We start from the raw sequence: 13383 nt of genomic DNA, 5'->3' as shown, positions 1-13383 counted from the left end.
CACAAGCGTCAGCCATACTATCGCGTCCACTAAAGTATCGTGTTACAGTGTATTGAGTATTGATGGGTGTTATGCTGTTGTCACACCTAATATAGACAGACAGTTCTAAAATATTCATAACTATTGCTTACGCTGAGCTATTATGGAACTTTATCTCCAATAACCTATATTACAGTAGGAACGTTAGTCATTTTTACATAAGCCTATGTGAAACTTATTTTATATACGTTTCCGTAAAATAACATTTCCTGTAGCGACATATAAAGGTTTCTTTATAATCATTATTACATTTTGCTTTATCATTTTTCTATCGCTAATACGCCCACTTCTATTGTTTTTGGCAGACTTTTCAGAAATAGCTGCTTTGAAGGCAAGCTCCCTCCCCCAACCGGAGGATTACCACAATCTAAATATTCATATTTAACTTCACAATTTCTGAGGACAGAGTACGCATGCCCTTGTGCCTTTTCCACACAATGGTTAACCTATCATCTCAAGTTTCTTGTGACTGCCATACAGTCCATAATTACAAGCTTCACTCCTCGTGACTTGAGATAAAACATTGCATAAGACATAAAAAAGCTGACGTATATGTTACATCCTGTAATTTAGGCTATAGGCTACTTGATACACTATAACTTTTTCATGGTGTGGCACGGCTAAATAATTGCGTTTAAATCTGTGAGATTTATAAATTCATATCACTTTAAATGCACGGTGCAACTCATCGTCTATTCAGTTGGTTATTGATATAATACGATTATGTTTCATGGCTATGTTATAGGTTATCTTCATGCCATCACTGTTCGAAAGCGCGATAGCAACAAACCTATTTCGAGTTCCTCCAGAAACCGCGAGCGTAGGCTGTAAAAAAATACCTATATTCGCCTACTCTAAATTGTCATTGTGAAGTTATTCAGCTAAACACACACATCTCGATCACGAAACATATAGAAATAAATTCATCAAGATTATCTTAGAAGGAATAGGCTACATGGTTCGAACAAACAAGGACTATCCAGCTGTTTTTCAGAACCAGCCCTATGTTGGTTTATCATAATCAAAAACATAATGGCAGAAATTCAGAAAACAATGTTTCCATTGCGTATTAACAGTGAAAGCCTACGTAGCCATAAAATAATTCACGATGGCATAAAATGTTGCTGTTCTATGCTTTCTCAACCTGACCACAAAGAGCTCACTGCATGCTATCGCGGAAGTACGTTAATGGTGAAAGAGTTATCTTACAATATTCGTGCGAAAATAGTTACAGTAGCCTACAAACATACTAGAAATAGGAAGACGAGCGCCCCTGAATCTCTGCAGGTCTGCAGGAAATGTTCTTTCTATTACACATACAAACGTCCTCGACACAGGTCCTGTTAGAAACATAAAGCTATATTTTTACATTTAACGATATTATTAACATATATAAGGGCTTTAAAATATTGTTAGTAAATATTATGTTGGTTCTTTGCTTCTATCATTGTAGTGAAGTGTCATTTTGGAGCATAAAATGTCGACAATTTTTTCTGAAGCGAAGTTGACTCGTGAACAGCATGAAAGAGACGATCGTCCATATTGTATTTTGAATTTAATATGAGTATTTTTAGCATAATATGTTTGCAAAATGATGAGAAACGATACAATAATGTTTGAAAAAATATTAGATCATAAATGCACACATTTTTTGTCAGTTAAATTTCTTCGGTGTCGATTTCATATTGATGCTTGACGAACTACTGAACGCGCAAATATTGTACCCTTCCAGGACCGTTAGCAATCCATTCAAGCCAACAAGTTTGGAGAGAATGTTGAGTTTAATCAATTCAGAACGTCGAGATGGAGCCCAACTCACTCATGGTATTATTATCCACTCCGCTTGTTTTATTTCTCTTTGATTTTAGTGCAGGAACAAATCGGCTGCGTACATATATTTATCTGCATACTTTGATATTGAGTCAATGAAAGAAACTTTAAAAGTTATTATTTTATTATACAGTATTATGTGAATGTGTTTATGTCTTATACATTGGGTTTTTATATAATGGTTATGTGTAAAATGTTGTTAATATTTATATGACTTTGTCTTTGAATCGTACATATTAAATGTAAATGGTTTAAATTAATTACTTATTGCTGTTTCCGCAGTGGGTAGGCTCACCTTGTGGTTTACACGGACCGTACATTTTCTACAAGGCATTTAGATTTAACCTTGAAGGCAAACCAAGAATTTTGTCCCTTGGCGACTTTTTCTTCGTAAGATGTAAGCCAGAGGACCCGATTTGCATAGCAGAGCTCCAGCTGTTATGGGAAGAAAGAACAACTAAGCAACTTTTATCCAGCTCCAAACTTTATTTTCTCCCAGAAGATACTCCCCAGGGAAGAACTGTCAGTCACGGAGAGGTAATTACACATTTTTCGTGTTTCCTGCTTTCTGTGCGGTGTCCGCTTCTTCGTAACGCGTTTGATATAATTTAACACTGGTATCGATGAAATATGACCTATATGTTGCTTTCTGTCTATTCCGCTTTCTGTTCACTATGTCATTGAGACGTAAGATGATTTCCTTTCATTTAAGTCATTTGATCGTGTTATTCATACCATATCGTCCTTCACGCGAAACAAGAGAGCATATTATGTTTGATAACAGCCTGTACTCTATAGACCAATAATACCCACGTCTGAATTTCTCCTCTGGCCGTTGACGTATCAGTGTTATGGTATAAATTTAAAATAGCAACTTGATTGTGAAGACATACGGCGTGGTCGTGTAAAGTTGTCACAATATCTTTCGCATGTCTCATCTGATACAATAGTGCGGAAATTGTAAAAGGCAAAAGGTAGATCAGACGCCTCGTAGCGTGGTGCGAGCGCCTGACTGAGGTAATACAGTATTTCCATTGCTGTGATAGCCTACATATTGTCGATTTAGCAAAATAGGCAAGGGCGAGCATTTCACGCATTCTACGAAAGCTGAATGCTGTTTGAAAGCTTGCAGTTGTAGGCTGTACAAACATTACAGACGCAGTGCTAAATGCCCTTTGTATATACAAGATTAGAAGTATTGTACGTAGACATTTCCCAGCGCGCGCTCAAACGCTTTCGGTCAGTGAGAATTGATTAATAATGGCAAGCTGATAAAGCCAGCAGTTGGGATGCCTTAAAGGGAACGAGCGACATTTATGAAGGTTATTATGTCAAAGGGCTGCGGACTTGTTTCATTTTACAGATGCATAGTGCATATTCGAACATTTTGCCGAAAAGGAAAATGACTATTTTTCATGGCCATTTAACCCGTCATGTGCTAAACGTGTTTAGCTTTTCTTTATCCGATGCGCCTCCCCAATTGTGTTGCAATACGCAACTGCTTTTTTAACACAGCTGCCGGCTTACATGGCTAATGTAATGAGGTCTATACCTGTTTTATCTTGCACTGCTAGTGTAATCAGTGAGCCTGAACACAAAAAGACAACTCCTCTCTGCTGAACTTTTATTGTACTTTCCTCCCCCGAGGAGTCGAGTATCAAATTTTCTTTTCATAATAAGCAACAGGTTTTTTTTTTGAAGTCGTATCTCGGTTAAATGTCAAGGTTATTTCGCGAAAAATAATTATGAATATTAAGAGAAGGCAAACTGTCGACTGTATCGACCTTGGGCGCTCGCTGTTTACACAATGTAACGAAGCGGAATTGAGGGGAAAAAACATTAGAGTTAACGCTCTGTTTGTTCAGTTGATCAGAGTCTGTCCTCTTTCCAACTTGACACCCCCCCTTCTCTCGCGACCTGCTCCTCCCCCACTCACGAGCAATGCCAACTATTTGCTTTTCAAATTTATTACGCATACACGATTGCTGATCTTGAAACGGCAAAGGAGATAGGATTACAAGCCCAAGGACAGTGCTCGGCTTTTAGACACAGCCTAGTGAACAATACAGAGCTGGAGTATGGCGAAATAGATTTTTATCTGTCAGCTGCTTAGGAACTATTTTAGGAAGTATAACGTGTTTAGTCGCGATATATGGCCTGTTCTAGTTCTAGATAGGGGTGTTTAATCCTAAATGTGGAAAAAAAGAAATTGGGGATATGCATGAGTCTTTTGTACTCAGTGTCCTTTATGTAGTTGCTAAATGAGACATGCAACATTTAAATAACAATGAGATTGAGTGTCAACCTAACCACCTGCAGTAATATGAGCTCCACAACGCCTCTGCCTTTCCAAGGCGATGCACTCAGCAGATTGTCCAATTAAATTACATTTGCATTTTCACAAAGTAATCCACACTTCTCTGCATAAAGTCAACTTGGTTGCAGAAAACAGGCAAGTCTCTGCAAATGATGAGACATTTTCTGTGTTTTGCATTGCCCAGGGACATCTTATTCTTGTCATAAAGGGTATGCAGCGCTGTTTAAACCATTCTTCCTCGAGCATCTTCAATGGATTTGTTTTTAGCCACAACTGCATTCCGTCGTGAAGCATTTGCAGGAATAGAACCGATAATGGTCTTTTACCCAAAACGACAGCCAATGTGCTAATGTTTAGCGAGCGTGGGTGTATGCGATCAGTAAATAGCTATGATTGCCGGGATAAAAGCGGGGCACTGTGTTTCCAGATGCCTTTTTGTTTCTACACCCAGGTGATGTAATTTCCCCTCTGGCTGCAGTTAGTCATTCATTAGGAGGATAGCAGTGGTGGCTGCAACAGTGCAAGGCCTGCAGCTTTCTCTCTCTCTCTCTCTCTCTCTCTCTCTCTCTCTCTCTCTCTCTCTCTCTCTCTCTCTCTCTCTCTCTCTGCTGGCTGTTGGCCTATAGAATTTAACACTTAGGTCTGGAGCCTAGAGAGGGCAACATTACACTGCCGTTCAGACACGTGACGCTGGTACTTTGTGGAGCTGACTGTATGTGTTCTCCCAGGGCTCAGTGAGCATGCGGTCCCAGTGCCCCCCTGTCTGGGCGCTCTTGATATTCTGCTTGGTGCCTCTTGCGGGACCATCCTGCTTCTCTAATCATTTCCCTCTCTTTCGTCCGTATGGATTGAATTTCTTCTACAGCATGCGATTGTGTTTTTGATGTTGTTGCTGCTTCTTTTTTGCTTTCTTTTTAATGTTATGAATAATGTTTGTGTGCACTGCCCCCCCCCCCCCCCCCTCCCACCCACCCATCGATTACTCTTTGGAGAGAATATGTCTAATTTAGAGAGAAAAGCGTTTATGGTGAGTGGAGAAGACTACTCCCACAGAGAGGCTTTTTTCCCTCCTCCGTATTTAATTGGTGCCAGTTGTGCTACAGCTTTGTTACATCGTTGCTTGTAATACCAGCTCTTTGGCAGGAGAGAGAGCTGCATCCACATTGGCAGTGCTTTTGAATTGCACTTAAGTGACATAAGGGCAGAACTAACTAGGGTTTGCACATTATAAATAGGCTCCATATCAGATTCCAGCAAGCACCGAACACTTTCTCTATCTGCCATAGTTTGCATAGCCATGCGTAACCTTCGGCTTTGTGCGCAGTCAAGCATGAGGCGTGGATCGATGGCGACCATACGTTTAACAAATGATCCCAACATAGACCGAGCGCCCCTGCGTTCTGCTGATCTCGAGAACAGTGGTGGATCCTTAATTATTCACATCTCCTTGCTATTAATTTGGATGACAAAACAGCCAGGCCTCTGAGCGGGGACTGTGGCGGAGGTGTATGGTGGCAGAGATCCAGACCTATCCTCACTTCCTGGCACAGGGCCATGCTTGTATTTTGAATGCCTGGGACATATTTATAGTTCATATGAGATCACTGCTCTCTTTCTTCTTCTTTTTTTTCTTTCGTTCTTTTTTTTTCTTGAAAGGCAACATTCTTCACCATCGGCTGCAGAATGTGGCACTAATATTAGTTTGTCACCTTGCTGTGTGTCACAGCCAAAGTTAAACAGGATTTCCCAGCTTGCTTCCAGGTACGGAGTTTCTCAGTAATCAGACCTCTGGAAGGTGGTTGTCTGTTAACCACAGGGCCACCAAAGGAAAAAAAAAGACGCTTGGCCGTTTACCTTTACACCTCCGATGTTTGGGCACCAGACATTTGCATTGCAAGGCAGATGTAGTGTTTCATGACAAATGGGTTTCATTTGGTTATATGGTGTCATCGTATTTCACAACTAAGCCATTGTAGAGGCGTGTTGTTCATTCACATACAAATTCACTCAAATACCGTCCACATGTTAAGTGGCACTGAAAGCAGATTACAGTTGCACATTTGGTAGTTATTTTATGTTCAGACAAGTGATGTTTCCACTGATGGAGCTAGTTTCAAAAGTACAGGTCCTGTATACTGTATACTGTTACCGGGCAGCACAGGTCAGAATGGAATGTGTGGTGATAATACTGTAGAGAAGTGCAAGGTCTCGCCTCAGGAAATCACTCACTTTGTAGGTATTAAGGAAGGAAGTCCTAACATGAACTAAAGTTTCTAAATGTGTGGATACTTGAAGTTCTATCACAGAAGAGTGGGTTGTTTCATATCAGTGCAAGTTACACCTGAGGACCCTTGATTGCAGTCTTTATTCGGTTTTGTTTATAAACCCACAATTAACTTGAGCTTAGGGTGATAGCAGTTGAAAGCAACTCACTTTACTTAAAACAAAGCTTCCTCTGGATCTTTTGAGGCACATTTTTTCATGTTACCAGGTCAATAGTTGAATAGGCTTGAAAACAGGTGTACAAATCTGGAGTGACCTGGTGAATTCTTAGCCTGACCCCCTTGACTCAGTGAACTAAGATGGGTTCAGTGTGATGGTAATCGAGGGGCTTCACTGAGTTCTTTTGGTTCTCTGCTCTAGGCAGCTAATGCACCCCCCCCCCCCCCCCCCCTTTAAAGTCTAATTACAAGGAGCAATTGTTATTACACACAACCTCAAATTCTGAACATGTGTGTATGTGTTTATATATAATAGACACAATTATGTGTGTTTATGGGTGTATAATATGGGCGTGTAATAATGTGTGTGTGTGTGTGTTATGCAAGTTCTTTCAAAATACGAAGACTTGCTTTAATATTCCAATCAAAGCCTACGAGCAGATCTTCAAAGGAGTCGACTGAAGCACATGATCTCATAGTAAAGTTTGCTGCGTCGCCATTAGGATTAACAGTGTTTGACCCACTTAGCTTTATAGGGGCATGGAAACAGATGCCTTTGCGCTTAAGTGGTTATTATGCACAGAGCTGTACTCGGCACTGTGCTGCAATAACTTTAAGGTGCGTAATGTGGAGAGCCCACAGGGAGGCCGTTTCCATTTGTGGGGAGAATGAAAAAATGTTGTTTAGACTGCAGTAATATGCGTACGTGGAGCAGGAATGCTGTGTAAACCTCTTGGAATGTGCCCCCCCCCCTGGAAAATTAAAGGAAATTAGAGACATCACATTCACATCCTTGTTGCTTTTATTAAGGGCTGACCCCACTGACATTGTAACTTAGTGTTTGGTATGAGACAGTGGTATGAAATTCTGTCATTGATTATATTGTTTTATGGGGTAATTTATTGCGCAAACCAGTAGATCTTTCAAGATATTACTTGAATAAGACTCTGGAGTCCATATGAGTCTGTTTTAGCCATAAGCGTCATACTGTTTGTTTCAGTGAAACAATGGGCTCTTTTGTTTGGGAGCTTAGAGAAGATTCTCCTCCCCCATGGTTCGACCTAAAACAGCACTAATTGCATACGTTCTGATCAGCAAAAGCATATTATCGTCTACACATGCAAAAACGACACAAAAAGAAAGTCTGCTACAATCAGCCACTGTAAAGTAAGCTTTCCCTGTGATCTGAGTTTGCTTTTATTGGGTCTTGTCTGGAAAATATCACATGGCCAGGAAGATGTTTGTGACTGTAGTGCTACTCCAGTAGGAGAGAATGTTGGAGAATAATTCAGAAGTGCTTGATCAGTGGTTCTGGGAAACACTGAGGCATCAGTTCCTGAGATCCCGTTATTTTCTAGGTCCTCTGTTATCCTCTGCCAGGTCACAGACACAATCCTCCCCTTGCTGTTTTTCTGTTTTATAGAGGAAATAAGGTCTGTTGGTTTACCAAAGCAATGAGGAATTAGCAGTGCTATTGCAAGGTTTGATTAATAGTAGGCTTAGTAAAATAAAGATGTCTGTTTTGAAAACCCACTTATGCGAGATAGGATCATGGAAGAAATAAGTTATCCAAACCAGTCTCTAGCCTTTTGTGTTATTGTGATCCGTTTGTTTCTGTGCCTCAGTCTACTTTCAATTAAAGCATTACATGGTGTTCTGCTGGTGTAATTACATCATTTTGCGAGCGGGGTCTCACCGCCTACAGCTCGCTCCATGGCTAAGGAGTCCACACAGTTCCTTTTGATTGCGATATTTTCATCTGATGCTGAATTTATGAGAAATAAATGCATGTATCCACACTCAAACACACAGACACACACAGTGTGTCTCTCCCCCTCGCCAAAATGTGCTCGATCATTCACCTGCAGCCAGCCTGAACTGCCTGTCTTTCTCCTGGCAGGATGAGGTGATCGCAGTGTCCGAGAAGGTCATCGTGAAACTGGAGGACCTGGTGAAATGGACCGTGTGGGACGTATCCTGCTGGACCAAGGGCCTACGGGCCGTGCCCCTCAAAGCCTCCACACTGAAAGAGCTGGGCAGAAACGGACAGAGGGAGGCCCTGCACCGCTACAGAGAGTCCACGCTCAACAGCGGCCTCAACTTCAAAGACGTCCTGCGGGAGAAGGCAGAACTCGGTAACCTGTCAACAGGCTTTTATCACAGACACACCTCACATTTTTTTTTTGTGTAGACAGTCCACATATAAATGAGGAATTGGAGCAAGGTTTTGTCTGTTGTTCGATTGCTTCCTAAAAGTACACAGGCTCCATGTTTTATGATTCTGCGTGGTTCTGAGCTGGGCTGGCCATTAGAGGGCTGAGATGCTGAGGTGACGATGACTCCAGCTTGGCGGTGTTATGGTTCTCGTTCACTTCGAAGCTCTCTTGAGAAAAAAGAGGCCCATCCACTGAGGCTTTATGACAGCGATCTCCGCTCATAAGCACGTGCTGGATCCAAAGACACGACTGTAGACAGAGAGCACGGCACTTTGGCCAGTGTTTACTTCCCGATTGCGGAAAAACGTACTCCCTAAGACCTGTGATCAATCATCGGGATCTCTTAATCCTTCAAATATTTGTGCCCCGTTTCAAGTGGGTATTTAACCTGCGTCCGAGAGTAAAGTCGTGTTTGTAGTTAGCCGCGGTGGACAGGATGTCTTCACAGAGATGAACACTGCACTCTGCTTGTCCGGCTGATACAATCATCAGTGGCGGGGAAAAGGGAATAGGTTTTACTTCCCTCTGTGTGAAGAAAGCAGCCAGCGACTGACACCATGGTCGTTAAAACAGGCACGGTGCCACCTCCTCATCTGTATTCCCTCCATCTTGTGTCTGTCTTCTGTTTACATCGCTTATTGGCACTGAACAATATGGTGTCTAAATGTTCATTAATTTAGTCACAGACTATTCTCACTTGTGATTATGCTCGCTCACTGATTGCACTGTTAAAGCAGTGTCATTTTTTTCTACCATGTGAAAGGTTACTGTTGTATTCGCTTTACTGTGGTGTCGAGTGGCAGTCTGAAACTACATGACATGCATTTATACATCTGTAACATGCCTAAGTTATTGTTGAGTCCTTCACTGTCAAGCATTAAAGCCTCACCGTGAGCTTTATGGCCATATAAACATGTCATTTTGGCTGCATTCCTGTGTAGCAGATACTAGCTGCAAGCCAAGAAACAGCAAAACAAGAATATCCACGTTCTTTGGAAGCGTCTTATTTCAGTGCAGGATTTGGTAAGGAGAAATGTCTATTTGCAGTCCAGAGCATTTAGGCTCGCAGGCAGACTGAAGGGACATCTAAGAGAACTATACTTACATATTTCCCCATTTAGAAGATGGAGTAATTATACAGCAGGCCACAGATCTTTTTTTTCCCCTGACTTTGCCAGTTGCTAGAATTTGCATACAGCTTTGTCTCTGCCCATGGAAGCAAACGTTAAATTGTCCTTGAATTGGCTGATGTATTAGTTGCCCAGGCCGAGATTAGATAGGAGAATCAATAATGGATGCTTTGTCACTTAAGCTTACATGGAGGCTACAGCTGCAAATGCAAATCAATAGGAGGGTGACCAAAAAAGGCCTGTGATTTATTTACTGTCACTCTTCTAACCTTATTATTTGCGCATATTGCCAGTGCACATTTCTGTATTGTTAATAAGTCACTTTTTAATGACTATATTAGCCTTGTTTGTGTTGTCAGGATTCTAAATGCACTTACTCAAAGTGCCTCCAGATCCACTTGGTAAGCAAAATATTCTGGCACAGAACCAAAGGCCATCTCTCTCTCTCTCTCTCGCTCTCTCTCTCTCTCTCTCTGTCTCTAAATCTCTCTCTCTCACACAAATACACACAAACACACTCTCTCACTCTCCCTTACTCTCACTCTCTCTGTCTCTCTCACTCTTTTTCCCTCACTCTTTCTCTCTCTCAATTTTCTTTGTTACCCGGAGAAAGAAAGGGATCATTCAGCAGCAATGCAGCTCTTTTCAGTAGCAGAACGCAGCCTTAAAAACAGCTCTGCTGATGGGAATAAACCATTAATTGAAACCGCCATATAAATTAGACATGTCAGTTTTGGGCTCGGTTTTGACCTTTGAGAAAGTCTGTTTACATTTCTGAAGGGTTGAATTAGTGCAAATTGCTGGTGACATGGAATAAACTCATTTGCTTTTTAATTTGTAACCACGGCAGCGGCTGCAAGGTGCCTTTGGATTTGGGATGATGGCTTTACCAGCTGCTTTCTTGGCCAGAGCATTTTAATGCCACTTAACTCAGGTGAAGAAAGGGAGCAATTGATGGGAAGATTTGCCTTCTTCATAAGTGAAACAGCTTAGTACATGCAGAGAGAGAGAGAGAGAGAGGGAGAGAGAGAGAGAAAGAGAGAGAGAGAGAGAGTTTGGCTATAATTGAAGCCCCTAAATAAAAAAGCAATTGTTCACCTGCAGAAATAGGGAGTGTTTTAATAATTAAACGAGAGGATTTTTTCCAGGGGCCCGTGTGGATGAGATCCTGCTGGGTTGTGTGCCAGACGGAGACTGAGAGGGCTCCGTGACAGAAACTCCCTGTAATATCTGTCCAGAGAGATCGTTTGCCTTTGCAATCAGTTTTGGCCGTGCTCATCTCTGCCGCGATTGGCCACCCGTTTGGCCAACGATGAAGCCGCAGAGAGTTTTGGGACGTGCATTGGAACATTGCATGTTCTGATCCAAAAGGCACGGCCTTCCTGCCATAATTAGACTGTAAAAGCCTTGCCTTGCTAGGTGGATTTAACAGCGGCATGAGAAGGGGCCGTTATAATTTGAGCCTTGTCTCGGAGGGGATGGGAGGACAGCTATAAAGATTTTGCCATATTAGGCTACAGTCGGCACACTGGGGGAGGCCGTGCAAGTGGGACCGGTACAAGTCTAGTTAACGATGGCCTGTTTCAATTTCAATCATTCTCAACCCAATGTTATTTCAAGGCCTTCAGACATCTATAACTTGCTCGTACTACCTGCCCTAATTCTGCACTGACACGACTTTGGCCGGTTCATGAATGAAAATCCTCAACCAGTGGGTTCCACTCGCTGCCTAACATAATTTCTCATAGATAATGATCTCTGCAGAGTGGCACTAAAAGCGTTTCCGTATAAAGACTCAATGTGGTCCAGTAATGGAAAACACAGTATAAGGACACTTGCTTATACATGCTCATATTTCTTATATGAGCTGCCAAGTTACTGCCTTAGATGAAGGGAGGAGAAAAAGAAGTTTAATGACTTTCACTGAAGCTGAACACAGGAGGGGGGAGGGGGGGGGGGGAGAGAAAAACAACTTAAAAATTGACTTGATGCATTCCTGATCTTGTAATTAAAGTATCTCCCTTCTGGCCTTGTTATATTCAGATGAAGTTTGACTTTGTGTCTTAAGGATATATTTTCCCTCATTAAATCCCCAGATGATACAGATAGCTTGTCTCCTTCAGCTCATTACTTTGCACGCGAATGGGATTCAGGTTACAACAGGAGTCTAACAGGAGGAAGCGTCCGTCCGTCCTTCCATCCGTCCGTCCTCCTGTCTGCCAGTGTATGTAGCTTTAAATAAAAACGCTCCATGCTGACTTCGACTTCAGCTGTATTTCATCCGGCTCCCCTGCGATGCGGCGAGGGCTGGGTGTGATGTCGTAAGAGAGTAGGTGCTTACCCGTACACAATAGACCTCTGTTGTCATGTTTATGGGTAGTTTCGAATCACGCCCTGTCTCAGGATGATATGTGTGATGGAAACGCGGCGGCAGAGGTGGAATCCAACACCAGGCGAGGGATTTCGGAGCTTAACGAGGGTTAATTTGGAGGAGCGAAGCCCAGCATTTACATGGAGTGTGAAGGTATTTGAGTAGGCCACAGCTGAGTGAGGGTGATATATTTGAAATGTCTTCTCTTTCACAGAGGATAAGATGTACCCTCACAATTACTCCACCAGCAGCTGAACAATACCTCTTAACAACCTGCTTGACAGATCGTACCCACAAGTACACAGGGAGGGGTTTTCTCTCTTGGTTAAGGGAGATGATATTAATGCATGCTGACAACCTGGTAGAGGTGTAAATCGGAATATTTATTTGCCTTTGCGTGTTAGATTGAGGGAGTGGTGTGAAGAGTTTGGGGGTTTGGCTTGTCAGTAATGTGATACTGGCTCCTTATTGAAAACTTGAGTTTTCACAGCATTAGGTTTGGAATAAACTTGTGTGCTTAACCTGATGTGATAAAGGATTTTTTTTTAAGTTTATAATAATAATAATAATAATAATAATAAGTTCCATTTGTATAGCGCCTTTCAAGATGCTCAAGGACGCTTTCCAGATGCAAAAACCAAAATACGCAAACTAACAAACAATACAAAAAAAATAAATAAATAAATAAAAAAAAATAATACAAAACAAGCAACACCAATACAACAGATTAAATAAATTGAAGCCGGGCTAGGATGAAGAGTTTAGGTGAAAATATTGAGAAAACAGGTGAGTTTTTAGCTGTGTTTTGAATGAATTGAGAGATGAAGAGAGACGGAGTGATGGCGGGAGAGACTTCTCTAAGCCTTTACTTCCTGTCATCTTTGTTTTATCAGGCAGTAGTCGTTTATTTCAAAATGTTAGCATATTTAGAGTATTATGTATTTATCATAATATTTTGAGTTGAATATTGAGGTTGATTCTGCACCCTAACTCTTTGATAGGTCTGTTGTTGCATGAATTTTTTCTGCATCTTTTTTAA

The 13383-nt window shown here is 41.6% G+C and overlaps 1 protein-coding gene across 1 annotated transcript in view; it reads left to right on the top strand.

Annotated features, from left to right (window-relative positions):
* Positions 1-1797: 1797 nt before the first annotated feature.
* arid5b (AT-rich interaction domain 5B) overlaps positions 1798-13383 on the top strand; it is a 70428-nt gene continuing 58842 nt past the window's right edge. The window contains exons 1-3 of the mRNA XM_077000591.1: positions 1798-1863; positions 2152-2406; positions 8528-8762. Of these exons, the coding sequence (XP_076856706.1) occupies positions 1843-1863; positions 2152-2406; positions 8528-8762 (511 nt within the window). The 5' untranslated portion in view covers positions 1798-1842. The remainder of the gene's footprint in view (positions 1864-2151; positions 2407-8527; positions 8763-13383) is intronic.

The sequence above is a fragment of the Brachyhypopomus gauderio genome, chromosome 3 (genome assembly GCF_052324685.1).
Source record: "Brachyhypopomus gauderio isolate BG-103 chromosome 3, BGAUD_0.2, whole genome shotgun sequence".
NCBI classification, from domain to species: Eukaryota; Metazoa; Chordata; class Actinopteri; order Gymnotiformes; family Hypopomidae; genus Brachyhypopomus; species Brachyhypopomus gauderio.
This window is presented reverse-complemented; position numbering and strand designations above follow the sequence as displayed.